A 24,702-nucleotide genomic window follows, 5' to 3' on the forward strand; every position below is an offset into this window, starting at 1 on the left:
TATTTCCTTTAATCTTGACTTATGGTCATGGCAGCAATAGATTGTATGCTTGTTTATGAGGGAAGGCCCTTCCTCAGGTTGATGGTACACAACTGTTTATTTGGTTACATACTAGTTTGAACAACAAAACAACAAAAGCCACCATCCACCCGCACTATATTTTCAAAAGTCATTGCCTGAGAACCAATTCTTTTAATTTTCTAATCCTGACTGCACTTGAGCCTTCATGTGATGGCTGCTGTACTGTCACTCCTCTTTGTCTTCCTTATCTTCCAACAAGTACAGCTTGCAGTCAAACACATGTTCCTTGGCGCCAATCTTCTGCCGAAACAGCTGGGCCTGCCTCCAGGCAGTTGGGCCGGACCCCCCACTGACCGTGGCTTCCAGGACGATCACCCTGCTTCTCTTCATGTTGATGGAGCGGGTTTTGTACAGATATTCACCTGGGGCATAGAAGAACGGCAGATTATTCAGAACCATAGACAACAGATAGCTTTCTTTATTGTTAAAGCCCAAATTGTTACAACAAGATCAGGAGGTCAATTTGGGTTCAATCCTCACCACAAACACTCTATCAATCGCTGATTATCCACAGTTTTCACTTTGCAGGATGCCTACCTTGGTATGTGACTGATTTTATTGTCTTTCATTACCCATATCAGCTACCTTGGTGTGTGACGGATCTCATTGTGTTGTTCCCCATGTCACCTACCTTGGTGCGTTACTGATATCATTGTGTTTCATCATCCATATCACCTACCTTGGTGTGTTACTGATCTCATTGTGTTTCATTATCCATATCACCTACATTGGTGTGTTACTGATATCATTGTGTTTCATTATCCATATCATCTACCTTGGTGTGTTACTGATATCATTGTGTTTCATTATCCATATCACCTACCTTGGTGTGTTACTGATCTCATTGTGTTTCATTATCCATATCACCTACCTTGGTGTGTTACTGATCTCATTGTGTTTCATTATCCATATCACCTACCTTGGTGTGTTACTGATCTCATTGTGTTTCATTATCCATATCACCTACCTTGGTATGTTACTGATCTCATTGTGTTTCATTATCCATATCACCTACCTTGGTGTGTTACTGATCTCATTGTGTTTCATTATCCATATCACCTACCTTGGTATGTTACTGATCTCATTGTGTTTCATTATCCATATCACCTACCTTGGTGTGTTACTGATCTCATTGTGTTTCATTATCCATATCACCTACATTGGTGTGTTACTGATATCATTGTGTTTCATTATCCATATCACCTACCTTGGTATGTGACAGATTTCATTGTGTTGTTCTCCATATAACCTACCTTGGATTTGATTGTGTTTCATGATCCAGATTGCCTACCTTGGTGTGTGACAGATTTCATTGTGTTCGATGATTCATATCACCTACCTTGGTGTGTAACTGATCTCATTGTGTTTCTTTATCCATATCACCTACCTTGGTATGTTACTGATATCATTGTGTTTCATTATCCATATCACCTACCCTGGTATGTTACTGATCTCATTGTGTTTCATTATCCATATCATCTACCTTGGTGTGTTACTGATCCATTGTGTTTCATGATCCATATCACCTACCTTGGTGTGTTACTGATCTCATTGTGTTTCATTATCCATATCACCTACATTGGTGTGTTACTGATATCATTGTGTTTCATTATCCATATCACCTACCTTGGTATGTGACGGATTTCATTGTGTTTCATGACCCATATTACCTACCTTGGTATGTGACGGATTTCATTGTGTTTCATGATCCATATCACCTACATTGGTGTGTTACTGATATCATTGTGTTTCATTATCCATATCACCTACCTTGGTATATGACGGATTTCATTGTGTTTCATGATCCATATCACCTACCTTGGTGTGTTACTGATATCATTGTGTTTCATGATCCATATCACCTACCTTGGTATGTGACAGATTTCATTGTGTTGTTCTCCATATAACCTACCTTGGATTTGATTGTGTTTCTTGATCCTGTTTCATGATCCAGATTGCCTACCTTGGTGTGTGACAGATTTCATTGTGTTCGATGATTCATATCACCTACCTTGGTGTGTAACTGATTTGTCATCAGCGTAGATTTTCCAGATCACTTGAGCATCTTTATACTTTTTGCATTTAGCCATCAAAGCCATCTTCTGTACACACATCCCCGAGTCTGTAAATTGATGGAAGTTGAAGTTATTTATTGATGAATTCATTTGATTTAATATGCAATTTGCATCAATACAATCTTGCCAAATTTCACACACGCACACGCACACGCACACGCACACACACACACACTTCTGATGTCATCATGGGCAACTAATGAAAACTAACATAATCATAGGTGACCAACGATTACTTGAAAGTGTTCATTATACCTGAGGAGCCGTTGAGTGGCCAAAAATCATGTGTGCATGACAAGTACAAATGTTTTGACTCTGTGGGTTTTTTGTGTGTGTCAAGCACAAATATCTGGTGCGTGCGTGTGTTTGTGTGTTCTGTTGTGTTTTTAATTTATTAAATATGCCATTAAGCAAAAACGTTGGGAATGTGACTTCCCAAATCCAGTTTCAGCAACTGTCAACACTTGCCCAATATTATTGATCTGTTACCCTTTGAGATTGTTTACAAATGAACTGTTTTGGCTTGTACCAATGTATACAATGTGTTTCCTATAATATTGTCAGTAAGAGAGGTTTGAGTATTTAACTATATGGGGGTAGGAGACACCGAAATGCCTTTTCATCACTATAATATAACTTGGTGACTCTTGACAGATGTTGCCAAAACTACAAGAAATTCTGTTCAAAACAGCATTTAATATCACTACCTACATTTCATTCATTCATCCTCCCAGCAGTTTAAAGGCCCAGTTTTTGCTCAATTGGACATAAATATCTCTTAAGGTGTGTTGCTATATGGCAGTGTAATTTATTGTTAAACAATGATTGTAACTGTATGACATTGTTTCTGTTTTAGATTCAGTAGAAGTTCATTGCATTTTATTTGGACAATGGTGAGTTGTCACGAATGTAGAACTATTTAATGTGAGTAGTGGTGAAGAAGTTATTATATTCAGATGCTCGAATGGATATCAAGCATTATAGAAACGTGGACTATGTGATGTTCTGGTGACACTGGACTGGTCTAGCACTTTGTGGAAAGTGTTGGAAGCGAATTAGATTATGTAAGTGGAGCGGGCCTGCCCTTCACATCTCACATTTCATCTGACATTAGATCAAGACCAGCTTCCGTGTGAAGATCACTCATCAACCCCCATTCCCAGCCTAGGCCTCTCTCCGAAGCTTGACCACTGTTGCGATTGATGAATATTATTATCACTGAAATTCTAGCTATCCCTACTGCCATCAAATTTGGTATTTGATACTGCCATTGAATATTGTACTACCACGCTTTTGCATACTGCCATTATGATTGTTGTGCAGTAATTTGTATTGATTTGTAAACCTAGGTAATGGTGTATACAATTGCTTATTGTATACCATTTGTTGGTTGGTTGTTGGTTTCACACTAAATTCTTTTACATACAGATTTCTGGGTTAACTAATTGTTTCAATTTGGGAATCGACACGTAACAGTGTATGACATTCCAGGCCAGAGCATATCCCCAGTATCCCATTCTTATAGTAACTGACAACAATGGGGCCGTGTTATCACTCCGTCGACATGGGACGTTATCCATAATATCAACAACTCGTTTGCACGACCAAGACTCAATTATTAAGTTATATTTATAGCTGTAATGCGTAAGAAACGAACTAAACACAAAATGAGACGTAGGAATTGATGGCAGGGCTTCCTTGTGCCCTCTCTTCGCTGTGTGTGGCTGAAACATCGCCGATGCGACGTTAATGTTAACTATCTCATACTCTCCCCTGAAGAAGGTCTCAAATAAGCTGATAGTCTTTTTGTGTCGCATGCCCGACATTTAGTAAAGATCTGACGCGAATTTATTAAATATGTTTTTCGAAATACAAGGTCTCCACCGTCATGAATGTAGAGGTATATTCAGTAACAACATGTATACGAAAAATATGTGACTGTTAGCCGAGCTTTTCGTCCCAAACAAGGTAAAATGTTCTTTAGAAGCCGGGCTGTCGAGATCGCTTTTTGTTTTCCGTACGAAACCCAGTGGTAGTAGAAATAGGTTGAATGGACTGCTCAATGTTTGCATTGTCAATCCACCTAACAGTAAATCCAAGGCAACGAGCTGATTGTAGCTATACTTTTGATGGATTAATCTCAGATATGTGCCCGATTCTCATATTGAAGGCCATGAACCCAAAACAGTTTGTAGCCCAGACTCAATATTAGGATAACAATGCCGAAGCCAATTTAGGCGCTCACGTTCTCAAAATCCGTATGTCCAATGCCGGCATTCAGGGGCAAAATAGGAGCCAACAACCCCACTCTTGTAAATTACGAATAAAACGGCGTGTACGGTAGCTCCACCACTGGCTTGTCCTACCCTGACTCGCCCTTGAAGATCATCCGGGTTAGAATAGGTTTTCAGAAGCCTATGCTTGCCTTAAAAGGCAGCCAACGGGTGGTCCGGCTCGCTGATTTGGCTGATGCATGTCATCGTATCCCAACTACGTAGATCGATGCTCATGATGTCTATCACTGGACTGTCTGGTCCTGACTCGAGCTGGCGTTTAACAACATACAAACAAATTCTACCCATACTCGCTTATTTGCAGGCCTCCGTCATGTATCTGAAACATTGCTGTTTTTATTTACCTGTTAGATCAATCTTCCACCGGTAGACCGCCTCATCTCGGCCCTCCTCTCGGGCCCAATACACCATCCCCTCATCCACCTCCCGCTGTGCCCCTTCGCTCTGGAAGAGTCCATTCAGCAGGCCCTCTATGTTGGCACCAGACGACTTCCGGTGGTAGGCGTCGCTATCACAGAAGTAGCGGAGCTGGAAGAGTTGCATCTGCTTCTCGAGGGTGGTAAGACGGTACACCATGGTATATGCGGGTTCCTGGAAAAAACACGGGGCAGAATAAAGAATGTCATTGTGAGTTCTGGAAAACACAGAGCAGAATAAAAAATGTCATAGTGAGTTCTGGAAAACACGGAGCAGAATAAAGAATGTCATAGTGAGTTCTGGAAAACACGGAGCAGAATAAAGAATGTCATAGTGAGTTCTGGAAAACACGGAGCAGAATAAAGAATGTCATTGTGAGTTCTGGAAAACACGGAGCAGAATAAAGAATGTCATTGTGAGTTCTGGAAAACACGGAGCAGAATAAAGAATGTCATTGTGAGTTCTGGAAAACACGGAGCTGAATAAAGAATGTCATAGTGAGTTCTGGAAAACACGGAGCAGAATAAAGAATGTCATAGTGAGTTCTGGAAAACACGGAGCAGAATACAAAATGTCATCGTGAGTTCTGGAAAACACGGAGCAGAATAAAGAATGTCATAGTGAGTTCTGGAAAACACGGAGCAGAATAAAAAATGTCATCGTGAGTTCTGGAAAACACGGAGCATAATAAAGAATGTCATTGTGAGTTTCTGGAAAACACGGAGCAGAATAAAGAATTCCATAGTGTGCTCTGGAAAACACACAGTCGATCGTGTCAACGGAAGGTGGGTGGAAAGCCCAATCTGATGAAGATTGTAGAGTTTACGATCACTTTGATGAAACACGGGCACCAGCTTGATGCCTTTTCATTAAGGATCACTTTCGGGTGATTCTGGGACGAACTAAGATACACAAAGTAGACGTTTGCAATTTGAAAAGTTTTCGTGAATAGGACAATTTATGCCCAACTGAGTCCGTCTCTTCAACCATGACATGTATCAACGAGAGCCTAATACAGTAAGACGCTGGATACGTCATCTGTGCAGGCTGTGCTCCAATAGTTAACTATTTTCTCAGGTATTTAACTTTCATCTATATTGAATCAAAATAACAGTTCTCGCTACAATCTACACACTGGGACATCATAAGAACTGACACTACTCCCATAACTGAAACCAGTAAGAGCAAAACGACCATCAGCGACCACTTATGATTCAAAAATTCACTGGCACGTATTCCCAATGATATTTCCTATCAAAGAATATATGCATGGTTGCGCCAATCATACCAAGATGAGACTCAGGCTCAATCAGGAGGGAACGAGAAAAAACAAACACTTGCGATGAAGAGTTCAGTACCAAGGCGTAACCGTGTTGTGAATCTGTACCTAAAGCAGAAGTCGCCACACTCCGCGATATAACTGGAACATTGTTAAAAGCGGCGTTAAACCCAACTCACTCAGAAGTCCACCCCACCATCCTCCTTGATTATCTTGGAAAGTACCTAGAACCACTAAAATCACTGCCGCGCCATCCTAGAAATCTCTTCCGATGATGTTTGTTTGTTTGTTGTTTAACGCCGCACTATTAAACGCAATATTCCAGACCAAATACCCTACTTTCTACTAATAGGATTTCAATAACACAAACAAGTGGTACTACCCTGGAAAACTGTTTCAATTGACAACTAAGCATTAAACATTGACCTAATTGTGTCAGTAATCTGGTAAAATCCTAGATGGATTAATAATCGAATGTATGAGGGAAATGTTCCTTAAAGTTACTTTTGCAACACTGCAGCTCTGAGCCTTGAAGGGGAAGGATTCAATGGTATGGACGGTAGTAGATATTTATTAATAACTAGAGCACCACCTAGGTGGTGCTCTGACGTCATCAAGGTCACATGACTGTCAGTGTCTCATTAATATGCAGAATAACTCATTGATATTCAAATGTATGCATGACGTCACAGGTCAATTAGGTTAATAAAGGGTTAACTGACCAGATGCAATCATGCAATTAATGACTTGACCATTCATTAATCGCAGAACACGGGATAGTAATGAATGTCCCTATATGGACATGTTACTACGACCGGGGTTGGGTTGGGTCTTGACTCACGCGGAATGGAATGTTATTGTGAGACTATTTTGGCGCGAGAACATGTGGTGAACATTTGAACCTTTTGCATTGAAGACATTTCTCTGTGGGCATTCGGTGGCGGGCTATGTGTGGTAATATTAAAAAGCCCAGGAACAAGTTTACACAGAAAGATCTCCCGATATTCAATTACGTTAATTAAGGGTCAACTGATTGGATGCAATCATGCACTTGACCATTCGTTAAACGTAGAACAACATGTGTCTAAAAACAAGATGGCCGACGTTGCCATGAACGCTCACGGGTGTCACGTGTCCTCGGTTTGAATCTGGCGCCTGACCTACAAGTTAGTTCTATGGGGCCCCCGTTCCACAAAGCGATATGAGACTAAGTTGATCCGCAAGTGCATTAACTCATTTATAGTCAAATATAATCATAACGTCACAGGTCAGAAAGGGTAATGAGAGGTCTGTTGTTCCAATGCACGAATGCAGTGTGTTAATGAGTCCTTCATTAAGTGAGAACAAAGCATAGTAATGAGTGTCCCTATATGGAAGTAGCTACTACGAGGTTCAAATGTTATTCACGGGGAAAGGAATGTCATTGTTAGACATATTCCATTGATGCATGGATTTCGGTAGTAATGACTGTCACATGTGGCAAAGAGGGGTGTGAGTTGAATTTCCATAGAAACCACATGTCCAGTTCTTAACTCTTCTCGTGTTACCCATTATAAGTTCCTTTTAACAAACAGTTGCCATGACAACTATAAAAAAAGAAATAAGGGTTAACAGTCTTGACTCCTAGCTAGAGGTTAGCTCGGAGAAATATAGAGTCGGTATCGCGAAACCCGTGTGTTGAAGACTGTAATGTATGCCAGTCTGGTATATGACGTTTTAATACTGTAAAATTCTATTCTTTTTTCTCAAAGATGTTTGAGTTCAAAATGTCGGTTCAGTTTCCTATTTCAATGGAAAAAATACTCGTTTAACCCATACCCAGAATCATTTTTATGAGAAAAAATAGAGTGAAATAACGTAGTTTAGTAGATAACTTCTAAGAGATAAGATTACTTGGGCATTCATTAACAAAGAACAATGGATAATAATGAATATCCTTATATGGAAACTTAGGTCACCAATCCCTCATTAATATGCAAGATAACTCATTAATATGTAAATGTATAAGTGATGTATCAGGTGAATTAGATGAATACAGGGTCAACTGACCAGATGCAATTTACTTACATTAACAAAGAACAATGGATAGTAATGAATATCCTCATATGGAAACTTGACATCGCACGCGAAATGGAATGTTATTGCGACTGAATTTTGCCGCCTTTTTGCCCCCTCTCTACATGCTCATTCGGGGGGCTGCGTCTGCTGAGATTATCAGCCCAGGAATAAGAGTGTGATTTATGTCAATATGTGTTATAAAACTCAACGGTCGTGTTGAGTGACTGACATTTTCACTCTAACCTTGCTGACAGTATTGAAGACGGAATGAATGAGGAGAATGGAGGTCACGTGCTACTGTGTCAGAGTCGTCTTAGGTGAGTAATAATTTTAATCTAAATATTTTAACAAATTATTTACTGATATGTAATTAGTTACATTGAAATCTTTTTTCTTTCTTTCTCATCTGTCTACCTCTAATGCATATTTGTGTAAAGTATTTTTGTAATGTTATGTATGCATTTGTACACCATGCTTTTGATAAAATAATTCATATTATTTAACAGTTAAACTTAAAACAGATTCTTATTTTACCAATCCATTTGTAGAGTTTAATACCCAACAGAAATTAGATATAATTCTTCTTTTTTTGTTGTTGTTGTTGTTGATAAAACATCACTCGTTAAACATTTTACAAAGCAAGAAATAGAACACTCATAGTGATTTTATGAAAATTTACTTTTTATGAAATGTAACAAAGTGATTTCTGATACAGACTATACTTTGGTGTGCGAGCGGCGCACAACTTTTGGGTACATGCTATGGCATTGCGATTCCTGGCTGTAGATGTTATAGTCTGTTTCTGCATGATGTATGATGTGTATGAAAAAAAACCTTGATTGAGTTTATTATGTTATCATGAGTCCAACGAATTCTCATTTAGGAAAAAAAAAGTACATGTTCAAATTCAATGTTCCCTTTGTTCAAGGATGTGTGCACCACAAATGGCGTCCCATTGAAGAACCATCATAATTAAGAGACATAGTGATGTAGTTACCTTTACCTATGTGCTCTTTAATATAGTCAGACATGATCGATCAATGTATTCTTATATTGTCTTTTTTTTATCTCTTTTTACAAAACAGTTACGATTAATCTTAAGGTTTTAAAAAGGTGATCTTAGCATCGTGTTAGTTAACCATTGTCATGATACATTTCTATGACTCGAGATAAAGTTAGAATATTCTGAATTTAGCATGATTAGTTTTTTAAAACCTTAAGATTAATCGTTTGGTGTATTGTGTCCTCTGTCAGTGGTCAGGAAGATAACCCGATGATCAATTCAACGCAAGCTTCACCAAGTACATATTCGCTGGGGAGTCACGTGATCACCTTCTTTACAGCGCTCAATGGGCATAGTAATATTTCCATATTTAGTTAGTGTACTATGTACACAGTTGTCGACGCATCTAACAGTAGATCACATTGCTTATATTGTTACAAGTGAGGTTTATTTTACAACACTCCGAATGAGTTCGTATATGCTATACACATAACACCTTGTTTTGTCCGTGTTCTATGAGGCACCATTCCACATCTCAGGCTACGTTGATCCATAAGTGCAATAACTCATTCATTGTGAAATATAATCATGACGTCACAGGTCAGAAAGAGTAATGAGAGGTCTGTTGTTCCAATGCAAGAAGGAAATGTGTTAATGAGTCCTTCATTAAGTGAGAACAAAGCATAGTAATGAGTGTCCCTATATGGAAGTGGCTACTACGAGGTTCAAATGTGATTCACGGGGAAAGGAATGTCATTGTTAGACATATTCCATTGATGCATGTATTTCGTGTAGTTATGACTGTCACATGTGGCAAAGAGGGGTGTGAGTTGAATTTCCATAGAAACCACATGTCCAGTTCTTAACTCTTCTAGTGTTACCTCTTATAAGTTCCTTTTAACATTCAGTTGTCATGACAACTAAATAAAAAAATAAGGGTTAACAGTCTTGACTCTAAGAGGTCAGCTCTGAGAAATATAGAGTCGGTATCGCGAAACCCGTGTGTTGAAGACTGCAAAGTATGCCAGTCTGGTCTGAGACGTTTTAATACTGTAAAATTACATTCTTTTTCTAAAAGATGTTTGGAGTTCAAAATGTCGATTCAGTTTCCTTTTTTCAATGGAAAAATACTCGTTTAACCCATACCCAGAATCATTTTTATGAGAAAAAATAGAGTGAAATAACGTAGTTCAGTGGATAACTTCTAAGAGATAAGATTACTTGAGCATTCATTAACAAAGAACAATGGATAGTAATGAATATCCTTATGTGGAAACTTAGGTCACCAATCCCGCATTAATATGCAAGATAACTCATTAATGTGTAAATGTATAAGTGATGTATCAGGTGAATTAGATGAATACAGGGTCAACTGACCAGATGCAATTTACTTACATTAACAAAGAACAATGGATAGTAATGAATATCCTCATATGGAAACTTGACATCGCACGCGAAATGGAATGTTATTGCGACTGAATTTTGCCGCCTTTTTGCACCTTTTCTCCATGCTCATTCGGGGGGGCTGCGTCTGCTGAGATTATCAGCCCAGGAATAAGAGTGTGATCTATGTCAATGTGTGTTATAAAACTCAAGGGTCGTGTTGAGTGACTGACATTTTCACTCTAACCTTGCTGACAGATAAGACGTCCGTTTTCAAAATGAAGAGAGTTTCAGAGGATATATTTGGAACTACAGTCATTTTCACAAAGCATAGCAAGACCAAGTCGAGAAAAACATGTCGGAGAAAATCAATGGCATCAAAGGGGTCGCCGAAGAGACTGGTTGCATCTAAGAAGAAAAAGATGACAACCAAGAAAGCGAAAATGACTATACTGAAAATGCAACCCCTGTCGAAAGTAAAGGCTGCATAAACACCCTCCTCCTCCTCCTCCTCTAGATAAACACCCTCCTCCTCCTCCTCCTCCTCCTCTGGATAAACACCCTTCTCCTCCTCCTCCTCCTCCTCTGGATAAACACCCTTCTCCTCCTCCTCCTCCTCCTCTGGATAAACACCCTCCTCCTCCTCCTCCTCTGGATAAACACCCTCCTCTTCCTCCTCCTCCTCTGGATAAACACCCTCCTCCTCCTCCTCCTCCTCTGGATAAACACCCTCCTCCTCCTCCTCCTCTGGATAAACACCCTCCTCCTCCTCCTCTGGATAAACACCCTCCTCCTCCTCCTCCTCCTCCTCTGGATAAACACCCTCCTCCTCCTCCTCCTCCTCTGGATAAACACCCTCCTCCTCCTCCTCCTCTGGATAAACACCCTCCTCCTCCTCCTCCTCTGGATAAACACCCTCCTCCTCCTCCTCCTCCTCTGGATAAACACCCTCCTCCTCCTCCTCTGGATAAACACCCTCCTCCTCCTCCTCCTCTGGATAAACACCCTCCTCCTCCTCCTCCTCCTCCTCTGGATAAACACCCTCCTCCTCCTCCTCCTCCTCTGGATAAACACCCTCCTCCTCCTCCTCCTCTGGATAAACACCCTCCTCCTCCTCCTCCTCTGGATAAACACCCTCCTCCTCCTCCTCCTCCTCTGGATAAACATCCTCCTCCTCCTCCTCCTCCTCCTCCTCCTCTGGATAAACACCAGAGGAGGAGGAGGAGGAGGAGGAGGAGGGTGTTTATCCAGAGGAGGAGGAGGAGGAGGAGGGTGTTTATCCAGAGGAGGAGGAGGAGGGTGTTTATCCAGAGGAGGAGGAGGAGGAGGGTGTTTATCCAGAGGAGGAGGAGGAGGAGGTTGTTTATCCAGAGGAGGAGGAGGAGGAGGAGGAGGGTGTTTATCCAGAGGAGGAGGAGGAAGAGGAGGGTGTTTATCCAGAGGAGGAGGAGGAGGAGGGTGTTTATCCAGAGGAGGAGGAGGAGGAGGAGAAGGGTGTTTATCCAGAGGAGGAGGAAGAGGAGGAGAAGGGTGTTTATCCAGAGGAGGAGGAGGAGGAGGAGGAGGGTGTTTATCTAGAGGAGGAGGAGGAGGAGGGTGTTTATGCAGCCTTTACTTTCGACAGGGGTTGCATTTTCAGTATAGTCATTTTCGCTTTCTTGGTTGTCATCTTTTTCTTCTTAGATGCAACCAGTCTCTTCGGCGACCCCTTTGATGCCATTGATTTTCTCCGACATGTTTTTCTCGACTTGGTCTTGCTATGCTTTGTGAAAATGACTGTAGTTCCAAATATATCCTCTGAAACTCTCTTCATTTTGAAAACGGACGTCTTATCTGTCAGCAAGGTTAGAGTGAAAATGTCAGTCACTCAACACGACCCTTGAGTTTTATAACACATATTGACATAGATCACACTCTTATTCCTGGGCTGATAATCTCAGCAGACGCAGCCCCCCCGAATGAGCATGGAGAAAAGGTGCAAAAAGGCGGCAAAATTCAGTCGCAATAACATTCCATTTCGCGTGGGATGTCAAGTTTCCATATGAGGATATTCATTACTATCCATTGTTCTTTGTTAATGTAAGTAAATTGCATCTGGTCAGTTGACCCTGTATTCATCTAATTCACCTGATACATCACTTATACATTTACACATTAATGAGTTATCTTGCATATTAATGAGGGATTGGTGACCTAAGTTTCCACATAAGGATATTCATTACTATCCATTGTTCTTTGTTAATGAATGCTCAAGTAATCTTATCTCTTAGAAGTTATCCACTGAACTACGTTATTTCACTCTATTTTTTCTCATAAAAATGATTCTGGGTATGGGTTAAACGAGTATTTTTCCATTGAAAAAAGGAAACTGAATCGACATTTTGAACTCCAAACATCTTTTAGAAAAAGAATGTAATTTTACAGTATTAAAACGTCTCAGACCAGACTGGCATACTTTGCAGTCTTCAACACACGGGTTTCGCGATACCGACTCTATATTTCTCAGAGCTGACCTCTTAGAGTCAAGACTGTTAACCCTTATTTTTTTATTTAGTTGTCATGACAACTGAATGTTAAAAGGAACTTATAAGAGGTAACACTAGAAGAGTTAAGAACTGGACATGTGGTTTCTATGGAAATTCAACTCACACCCCTCTTTGCCACATGTGACAGTCATAACTACACGAAATACATGCATCAATGGAATATGTCTAACAATGACATTCCTTTCCCCGTGAATCACATTTGAACCTCGTAGTAGCCACTTCCATATAGGGACACTCATTACTATGCTTTGTTCTCACTTAATGAAGGACTCATTAACACATTTCCTTCTTGCATTGGAACAACAGACCTCTCATTACTCTTTCTGACCTGTGACGTCATGATTATATTTCACAATGAATGAGTTATTGCACTTATGGATCAACGTAGCCTGAGATGTGGAATGGTGCCTCATAGAACACGGACAAAACAAGGTGTTATGTGTATAGCATATACGAACTCATTCGGAGTGTTGTAAAATAAACCTCACTTGTAACAATATAAGCAATGTGATCTACTGTTAGATGCGTCGACAACTGTGTACATAGTACACTAACTAAATATGGAAATATTACTATGCCCATTGAGCGCTGTAAAGAAGGTGATCACGTGACTCCCCAGCGAATATGTACTTGGTGAAGCTTGCGTTGAATTGATCATCGGGTTATCTTCCTGACCACTGACAGAGGACACAATACACCAAACGATTAATCTTAAGGTTTTAAAAAACTAATCATGCTAAATTCAGAATATTCTAACTTTATCTCGAGTCATAGAAATGTATCATGACAATGGTTAACTAACACGATGCTAAGATCACCTTTTTAAAACCTTAAGATTAATCGTAACTGTTTTGTAAAAAGAGATAAAAAAAAGACAATATAAGAATACATTGATCGATCATGTCTGACTATATTAAAGAGCACATAGGTAAAGGTAACTACATCACTATGTCTCTTAATTATGATGGTTCTTCAATGGGACGCCATTTGTGGTGCACACATCCTTGAACAAAGGGAACATTGAATTTGAACATGTACTTTTTTTTTCCTAAATGAGAATTCGTTGGACTCATGATAACATAATAAACTCAATCAAGGTTTTTTTTCATACACATCATACATCATGCAGAAACAGACTATAACATCTACAGCCAGGAATCGCAATGCCATAGCATGTACCCAAAAGTTGTGCGCCGCTCGCACACCAAAGTATAGTCTGTATCAGAAATCACTTTGTTACATTTCATAAAAAGTAAATTTTCATAAAATCACTATGAGTGTTCTATTTCTTGCTTTGTAAAATGTTTAACGAGTGATGTTTTATCAACAACAACAACAACAAAAAAAGAAGAATTATATCTAATTTCTGTTGGGTATTAAACTCTACAAATGGATTGGTAAAATAAGAATCTGTTTTAAGTTTAACTGTTAAATAATATGAATTATTTTATCAAAAGCATGGTGTACAAATGCATACATAACATTACAAAAATACTTTACACAAATATGCATTAGAGGTAGACAGATGAGAAAGAAAGAAAAACGATTTCAATGTAACTAATTACATATCAGTAAATAATTTGTTAAAATATTTAGATTAAAATTATTACTCACCTAAGACGACTCTGACACAGTAGCACGTGACCTCCATTCTCCTCATTCATTCCGTCTTCAATACTGTCAGCAAGGTTAGAGTGAAAATGTCAGTCACTCAACACGACCGTTGAGTTTTATAACACATATTGACATAAATCACACTCTTATTCCTGGGCTGATAATCTCAGCAGACGCAGCCCCCCGAATGAGCATGTAGAGAGGGGGCAAAAAGGCGGCAAAATTCAGTCGCAATAACATTCCATTTCGCGTGCGATGTCAAGTTTCCATATGAGGATATTCATTACTATCCATTGTTCTTTGTTAATGTAAGTAAATTGCATCTGGTCAGTTGACCCTGTATTCATCTAATTCACCTGATACATCACTTATACATTTACATATTAATGAGTTATCTTGCATATTAATGAGGGATTGGTGACCTAAGTTTCCATATAAGGATATTCATTATTATCCATTGTTCTTTGTTAATGAATGCCCAAGTAATCTTATCTCTTAGAAGTTATCTACTAAACTACGTTATTTCACTCTATTTTTTCTCATAAAAATGATTCTGGGTATGGGTTAAACGAGTATTTTTTCCATTGAAATAGGAAACTGAACCGACATTTTGAACTCAAACATCTTTGAGAAAAAAGAATAGAATTTTACAGTATTAAAACGTCATATACCAGACTGGCATACATTACAGTCTTCAACACACGGGTTTCGCGATACCGACTCTATATTTCTCCGAGCTAACCTCTAGCTAGGAGTCAAGACTGTTAACCCTTATTTTTTTTTTTATAGTTGTCATGGCAACTGTTTGTTAAAAGGAACTTATAATGGGTAACACGAGAAGAGTTAAGAACTGGACATGTGGTTTCTATGGAAATTCAACTCACACCCCTCTTTGCCACATGTGACAGTCATTACTACCGAAATCCATGCATCAATGGAATATGTCTAACAATGACATTCCTTTCCCCGTGAATAACATTTGAACCTCGTAGTAGCTACTTCCATATAGGGACACTCATTACTATGCTTTGTTCTCACTTAATGAAGGACTCATTAACACACTGCATTCGTGCATTGGAACAACAGACCTCTCATTACCCTTTCTGACCTGTGACGTTATGATTATATTTGACTATAAATGAGTTAATGCACTTGCGGATCAACTTAGTCTCATATCGCTTTGTGGAACGGGGGCCCCATAGAACTAACTTGTAGGTCAGGCGCCAGATTCAAACCGAGGACACGTGACACCCGTGAGCGTTCATGGCAACGTCGGCCATCTTGTTTTTAGACACATGTTGTTCTACGTTTAACGAATGGTCAAGTGCATGATTGCATCCAATCAGTTGACCCTTAATTAACGTAATTGAATATCGGGAGATCTTTCTGTGTAAACTTGTTCCTGGGCTTTTTAATATTACCACACATAGCCCGCCACCGAATGCCCACAGAGAAATGTCTTCAATGCAAAAGGTTCAAATGTTCACCACATGTTCTCGCGCCAAAATAGTCTCACAATAACATTCCATTCCGCGTGAGTCAAGACCCAACCCAACCCCGGTCGTAGTAACATGTCCATATAGGGACATTCATTACTATCCCGTGTTCTGCGATTAATGAATGGTCAAGTCATTAATTGCATGATTGCATCTGGTCAGTTAACCCTTTATTAACCTAATTGACCTGTGACGTCATGCATACATTTGAATATCAATGAGTTATTCTGCATATTAATGAGACACTGACAGTCATGTGACCTTGATGACGTCAGAGCACCACCTAGGTGGTGCTCTAGTTATTAATAAATATCTACTGACGGTCCACTGTCACCAATAAAGTTTCAAACTGTATTCATGTATGTACTGCACTTGTAGGTTCTGAAATTGTTTGAAACTGCAAGATATTGCACCCACCATATGCAGTTTGGCTTCAAAAGGATACGTATCAGTATCAACAAGTGACTGCTTGAACAGGTGCGCGTCCTTCCATGCTCCCCCGTGAATCTCAGCTACGATGGTGACACTGCTGTACCCCAGGACGTCCACGGTGACCATTGACCGCAAGTCGGCAGCTGGAAAATGTGAAATGTCAAAACGGGAAGTCTTGCGGGAAGAATTTACAACTCGGATAAAGTCAACTGTATAAACACATTGCATCATGTTTTGGGGCTGTCAAACGGTTACAATGACCCTGAAGTTAATAACACGAGAAGTCACGTTTTACCGTCTATTGTCTGTGAATTGTCACCGCAGACGATCTTCCAGATGACTTTGGCTTCTCCTGTGGCGTGACTCTCAGCTCGAAAATCAAGGCTTTTGCCATGGACACCGGTTCCTGAAAACAATGAGATGCGTGACAGAAAGTTTTGATTTAATAAATAATCTGTATGCGTCACGTTCAAGTATAGTTATCTTTATTCCAGGAGGTTTAAAGTTAATTTACAGGGTACTATACCGACCTAAAGCAGAAAAGCCCCACCCCCATACCAAGCAGCTATTCAGATCCGAATTCATAATGTTGAACTTATCCTCTTTAGGCTTGATACGAATCCTAGTGTATGAATGTATTCGTGTAAATAACCCAATGGAAATGTGATGTTACAGTTTTGATATCGAACCTTCCATGTCGATCTTCCATGCAATGGACGAAGTGTCCTGGTCCTCCTGCCGTGCAAGAAATGTGCACATAGCATCTGCGTCCTCGTGACGGTACATCCGGGGCTCTCCAAATGTCAGGTTCCGCCAACCAGTGTTCCTCCGTGTGGAAGCAGACGACACCCGCTCGTACATGTCCTTAGCGCAGCTGTACCGGAAGTGGAACACGCGGTCTTGGATGTCATCATCTGACGGTACTAGACGTGTCGGAAAGGCGGCCATCTTGGGTGCTTGAGAACTTTATCAGTAGCCCTATATACAAATACAAATTATCCAAGAAATAGTCAGTTTTGTCCTGAACCAATAAGAAAAGTGGAAGAATTGGGCAAGTATCTTTGTCACTTTTCTGAATATGGGAGGAAGTTGGTTCATAACAACTGACAGGATCACCAACTTATTAGATGCTTTACGGTTCTCAATTTTGCAGAAGGTACTCTTTACCTTCATCGCCCTACATCAAAAATTGAAACAAGATCGTGGAGTCACAATGTGGGGGAGTGAGGGACGTGTTTGATGTTTAACGCCGCAAAATGTGACGAGTCTGAAAATAATAAGGTCTTGACCAGGTAATCCGGTGATTGACATCATGAACATCGATCTACTCAATCGAGTTACGATGACATGTATCAACCAAGTCAGCGCACATGACCACCCGGTACCGTTTGTCGCCTCTCACGACAAGCATGTGTTGCTGAAGTCTAATTTTAACCCGGATCTTCACGGGGAGATTGGAAAATTAGAATTAATGCTGTTTCACACAGCGGTCATCAATTACGGTTGCTGGTAAAGCATAGTCTTGACCAGACAAACCTGTGACCGAAAACATGGACACCAATTCACCAATGAGCTTACGATGACCACCCGCCAATTAGTGGTGAAAATGATATGCATGGATCACTGAAAGTCAGGGATGACACCTGGTGTTCGCGAAAAGGGTATCTTTTATCTATAGAAATTAGTTTTGATATTTATTTATTCACAATTTCAGTGAAACTAATATATACATCACCACTATAATAGTAATAATCATCAGAATTATATTCCTAAACATTTCCACCCGTGAAGATCCGGGGTAGAACAGGTCTTCAGCAACCCAGCCGTAAAAAAAGTCGACTATGCTTGTGGTAAAAGGCGACTAACGGGATCTGGTGGTCAGGCTCGCTGACTTGGTTGATGCATGTTATCGTATCCCAATTGTGTGGATCGATGCTCATGATGTCAATCACTGGATTGTCTTGTCCAGACTCCAATATTTACAGACCGCCGTCACATAGCTGTAATTTTGCTGAGTGCGGCGTTAAACAACAACCAAACCAAATCATGATATTTCACTCTAATCGTGGTACTTTGTAGTCACGCAAAGACTACATATGCAAGACATATCTGCAAGAATACAAATGTTAGTGCTGAAGTGTGTTTCGATTATTGTCGGCATCACATTTAGTCAAAGTAGCGTTCTTAAATTGAGTCGCAAATCATAATGATGAAAAGTAGTAACAATTTCGATTGTTTTTTTTTATATTAATGCCATTGTTTTATTTCAGTATCACGTGGCCAAACCAACCGCATTTTCTAAAATCGGTCAAATCACTGAAGAATGTGGCATATTAATATCAAAGTGTGACACAATCACATATCTGTAAGGGTTTAATATGATTGGGGCAATTCGTTTCCCTTGTGTATCTGTATGTTTCGATGTAGTTCTGCCCTCCATGACCATGTGGAACGTGACGGGAATACAGCTGGCGATATGTAGCACATTGTTTGCATCTCCACTATTGGAACAATATGAGTCTTTTGCGTAATATATCTTACAATATATAAGCCTGCGAGTGTAATGTTTGAAATGATGATCAACTATTTATCCTTTGATAACTACGCACATGTTGTCTGTATATTTTAGTGTAGCCCCCACTCTCTCTGCTTCTCTCTGATTTTATCATGTTTCGACCAAACAAATCGACATTACATAAAAGGAAAATACAAGTATCGCAACATGTTATGCGAATAATTGTTCGTCGAAGAAAATGAACAAACACAGAATTCAATGAAAATCAGCGTACCTGGCGATTCTTGAAATTAATGTTTCATCAGCAAATCAGTATGGGTGTGTGCTTTGGCTCGATTCAGTGCACATTTGAAGTGGCGAGGCCTACGCGTTCTTTCACTACAACGTCGAAGTGAGAGGCCACGCGCTGTGGTGAAGTCTCACCTTCATTTGTATGCGGCATGGCAGCTTCAGACGTCACTTGTTCGTATGTGCTGTGCATTCCTGTGATTGGAATTATTTTGCCATCAACAATGATGAATGCGTCGCCACATATGATCATAGATAGAGAAAACTATTTATTGCATAGGTATATTCTGTTTGGGTGAAACTGTGATGTCAAAGGCCTTTAATACACTGAGGGAGGGAGTTGGTTTTAACGCAACATTGAACAGTACCTCTGTTAAGGACCGTCTATTTCATTCGGTATGGGGGTGGGGAAGTTTTTATGGAAACTGTAAATGCCAAAACATATATTTAAAAAAATTATAAAACTTTGATCCTAAATAGTTTTGAAGAAATTACACCCTGCCATGTATTTGTTTTGTGGCGGACGAGGTATTTATTTTGCAGTATGAAGCATTATTATTATTCATTATTAAGTATTTTCTGTAAATATTTATTCTTTCGATATAATCCCAGCAGTAATGTGATTGTTACGGTGCAAACTTTATGGGGATTGTGTCTTTGTAATTTGTATGGGAGCCACTATCGAATACCTTTGCCACTATTTTTATTTAAGGAACCGAGGGCCAAGGATAGAGCTGAGGGTAAACTACCCTCACCCTAACTCACTAACTGTAAGGATCCAAGAGATGGTCGCAACATCCAACATCGGGGTGAACCGGGATTTGAACCCACAATCATAGGTTTCTGGTGTGCTCAAGGGTCGCAACTCTGCACAGGGAATTGCGGCACCTTAGACGACTGCACCCAGTATAAGTATGAACATATAACAAACACACTGCGTCCAACAAATAAAAAATGTTTATGTACAACCTGATAATACAAGTTAAATCTTCTGGACTGTACAGGTACGCATGCCTCATCTATTCAGCAGAGTCCATGTCATCCAGCAGCAGCAACACTGAATGTCAGCGAAACATATACATGAAGTATCAGAGGTTCAGCAGCTCACCTTTATTGGGGGATAGAAAATACTGGGTGAGAGTAACTGTTTGACTGGCATTCTAGAAGTTGGCAAACAAGTAAGAAAAACATACAAATTTATTGACAACTGGTGTATTGCATATAGCGACATGTCAATGTAGATTCTTACACTGTTGTCAAGCTGGATAAGGTGTAAGAATCTACATTGAAACGTCTCTATATGCAATAAACCAGAAGTTGTTATCCAGCAAATTGTCTTGAAACAAACACTATCTAACACTTGGATATTAGATATTATTTTTCAAGAATGTTTTGTGATACTTTTTCCATACTTTGGGATATTTGAACAAAGAGAGATCTGACTGAAAATATTACTTTTCAAGCTGATGTAATGTTCTTTTTACTTGTGTTTCTATGTTTCCTTTTGCATCAGTCAACTGGGTGTTAAAAATACAAAATGATTAATACATGTAGTAGCTATCCACAGAATATATATAAAATAGAATGACTGCACTTAAAAATGGTTTATTCCTACAAGACACAAATTTAATTCTTTTAAAAACATCAATTTAATTTCAACATATGAAAGCTTTCATAAGTAAAGTAGTACAAACACTTTCTTATTTTCGTACCGAAGCGTCTAAATCTTTGCCTTTTAGCATTCTTTTGGCCTTGACCTTTCAAAAAAGGTCAACATAAGCTTATATAACTGAAGACATAACAGGTCTCATAACCTTGCTTCATGATTATCCTATAATTTGGTTATTTAGTCACACGTTATTTGTGTGCATATTCATATAAACTTTAACCTTTCACAATCATATACCACAAAGATCTGATTAACATGCATAAAGGGTTCTTTAAGCATGAAAACGTACTAGGACAGCGAGCATGTGCCAGACAAAACAGGATGTGATTTTACTAACCCTAATGTTGTTAACAGGAAGCAGCTGTGCTTTCCGAATGGTTTAGTGATTTTAGTGAGAATTTCAGCTAAACCATGTTTTTCTCAAGTATTGTAGCTGGGGTCATGTGTTTGAGAAGCGGAATACTTAAAGATTTATTTTTTGAAAAATGGAAATAAAAATGAGACAGGCGGCAGTCTTATGACGATGCGGGGGTGCCTTAGAACCAGGGCCATTTATTTTTTAGCCTAATATACAAATGTCTTGGTCACATTTTCCTTCCATCAAAAGATAGTTGGTTTTCTATCAACCAGATTCCAAGACAACCTACTGCCATAACTGGGAGACATTGACTCCCTATATGGACAACTGTCAACAGAGTCAGTCAGTCAGCACATGAAAACTATGACATGTGACTGTTTGACAGTTTGTTTGTTCGTTGTTTAACACTGCCCTCAGCAATATTCCAGCTATATGACGACGGTCTGTAAATAATCGAGTCTGGACAAGACAATCCAGTGATCATGAACATCAATCCACGCAATTGGAATACGATGACATGCATCAAACAATTCGGCGAGCTTGACCACCCGATCCGTTAGTCGCCTTTTACAACAAGCATAGTGCGGTGTTTAACAACAAACAAACAAACATTGCTTGAAAACCAATAGTTTGTATGGTTAAGATAAAGATGCACATAAGGAAGTGACAAATACTCTAACCAAAAAACAGTGACAGTGGCAACGACATCTAATAAAGCTTTTAAGATTGCTTCTCGAATCTCTCACACAGTGTTCGAAATAAGCGCCGGCCCATAAGCCCACTCAGGTAGATCGTGTTTCAGGTCTATAGTTTCACATTTGTATGGGTCCTTATTGCCTTCAGTAAATTTGTGTCAATTTATTTGTCACAAAAAGCTGAAGTTTTTTTAAAGAGGGTCTGAAGAGTTTAGTCAGGGTCTACAACTTTTAAAGTCTGTGGGTCCTGATGGCAGCCTGGCTATTTCTTATTTCCAACACTGATCTAACATGCTGACTTTTCACAGCTACCATCTTGATCAACATGAAGAGTTGACACTCATTGTGACCTACTTGCATATTGATTAACAACAGTGAGACAACATCAAGGTAACAATCCTTATACATCAGAGCAAGTGTCTCACCACTACACATGAAAGTTCACCATACCAGTGACCAGTCTCACCACTGTACACATGAAAGTTCACCATACCAGTGACCAGTCTCACCACTGTACACATGATAGTTCACCATACCAGTGACCAGTCTCACCCCTGTACACATGAAAGTTCTCCATACCAGTGACCAGTCTCACCACTGTGCACATGAAAGTTCACCATACCAGTGACCAGTCTCACCACTGTACACATGAAAGTTCACCATACCAGTGACCAGTCTCACTACTGTGCACACAGCTGTGGTCGGTGGATGACATGTCCATGGGGAAGCATTGACAAGAAGGCACACAGGGCTAATTACTACATCATTTCATTGATAACATTACCAACATCACATTCCACCTAAAACAGGTTAAAATATACACATGACAAACAAATCAAGTTAGTTTGTGTTATTCTTAAGGCAAGCATGCATAACATGAACAGCAGATGTTAAAATGTGACATGCATGTCTCCGTTCACTGCTGTACTCATTGAAACCACCAACAATCCACCTGATCTTTAAGATCAATTACAAACTTAAACCTTACCACTAATTGAAAATCCTTGCCATATTTGAAGAGGTGCAAGTCTTTTGCAAATGGTCTGTTCTAGCAATCAGCATATCCATATAATGTCAGTCAACAAATTGGCATACAAGTATATATATATTCAGATACTTGGAAATGCAAATGTTTCTAAATTATTTCAACAATATCCAAAAATGTCTCATGTAAAAAGGTCTGTAAATCAATCAAGTAGGTAAATTGTTCTGTGTTCATAAATATATATATAAGTCAATGTCGTACAGTAGTAAAAACACTAGTCATGGGGAATCCCAAAACTGGTGTTACAACCTTGACATCACATAATTCCTAATTTAATTACATAAAGGTTTTTCATTGAACAAGATCCTAAGACATATTATATGAAATATACCATTATACAGAGGATATTATATGAGTGTTCATGTCATATTATGTTTACAACACGAGTGTCCAAATTCTGGTTTATCCAGAGCGAGAGTGTGTGAAATACCGAAATTTAGGCACAAATATAATGTTCTATTTATAACCGATAACATGTTTACACACAGAGACGAATTTTAGTGTTTACATATAAGGACAGCAAGTCGCAACATCATCAGGACCACATTTGTCGAATGACGTCAACAATCTTCAGCTATGACTTCGTTTCTAGTGTGACGTCATTCCAACCTCATGTCACAATAAGATTCGAATGACGTCAACAATGCCGTCCGGACTGCTGTCTCATTACGTGATATAACCCAAGACCACACATGAATTTTATAAACCCTGATATGTTTGCCCTCGGAGGTAATAAAAGAAAATAAGGCCTAATAACAGAGAAACATAACATTGGGTTATCTGCTTGGCAGATAGAAGGTGTTAGACACAACAGATAGGATTCCAGATCATTCTTCTGATCAAGGCATAAGAAGTAGTCTCGAAAACATTTTCATGTCGATCAAAGAAGCTGAAATTCATATATCTTGTCTGTGAGATACATTTGTATATCCACATAATATGGAGTGTTTTGAACGAGTTAATTACACAGACACTAAAACATGACATAATAAACTATGTACATCCGGGCTAGAGTAGGTCTTCAGCAACCCATGCTTGCCGTAAAAGGCGACTAACGGGATCAGGTGGTCAGGCTCGCTGACATGGTTGATACATATGTCATCATATCCCAGTTGTCTGGATCAATGCTCATGATGTCCCAGACTGGATTATTTACTTTCCACCGTCCTATAGCTGAATATTGCTGAGTGCGGCGTTAAACAACAAACAAACGAACAATTTGATATAAGAGCCTAACTTGGGGTTAGACCGGACAAGACAGTGAGTGCTCTCCCCTTCTTGCGAACTTTAATACTCTTCAGTACTGGCTAAACATGCTACAACTAGTTGTACAACCAACCCTTTCCAGACAAACGTTTAGATCCAGCTGAGGCAGCAGTGTGGTAGAGCATCAAAGTAGACATGATGGATTTCATCTATCACCAGGTTGCCTCAAATAAATAATCAGTTTTTAC

The 24,702-nt window shown here is 39.4% G+C and overlaps 1 protein-coding gene across 1 annotated transcript; it reads right to left on the reverse strand.

Moving 5' to 3' along the window:
* Nucleotides 1–246: 246 nt before the first annotated feature.
* LOC139461128 (uncharacterized) lies at nucleotides 247–17,626 on the reverse strand. Its single transcript, XM_071242677.1, has 6 exons — nucleotides 17,368–17,626; nucleotides 16,974–17,084; nucleotides 16,664–16,821; nucleotides 4,795–5,041; nucleotides 2,093–2,203; nucleotides 247–443 (listed from the first exon to the last, which is right to left on the reverse strand). Exons 1-6 carry the CDS (start codon nucleotides 17,624–17,626, stop codon nucleotides 247–249), a joined length of 1,083 nt encoding a protein of 360 aa, XP_071098778.1.
* Nucleotides 17,627–24,702: the final 7,076 nt, after the last annotated feature.

This window comes from Haliotis cracherodii, unplaced genomic scaffold, assembly GCF_022045235.1.
Source record: "Haliotis cracherodii isolate W230 unplaced genomic scaffold, xgHalCrac1.p SCAF_1, whole genome shotgun sequence".
In the NCBI taxonomy this organism is placed as follows: domain Eukaryota; kingdom Metazoa; phylum Mollusca; class Gastropoda; order Lepetellida; family Haliotidae; genus Haliotis; species Haliotis cracherodii.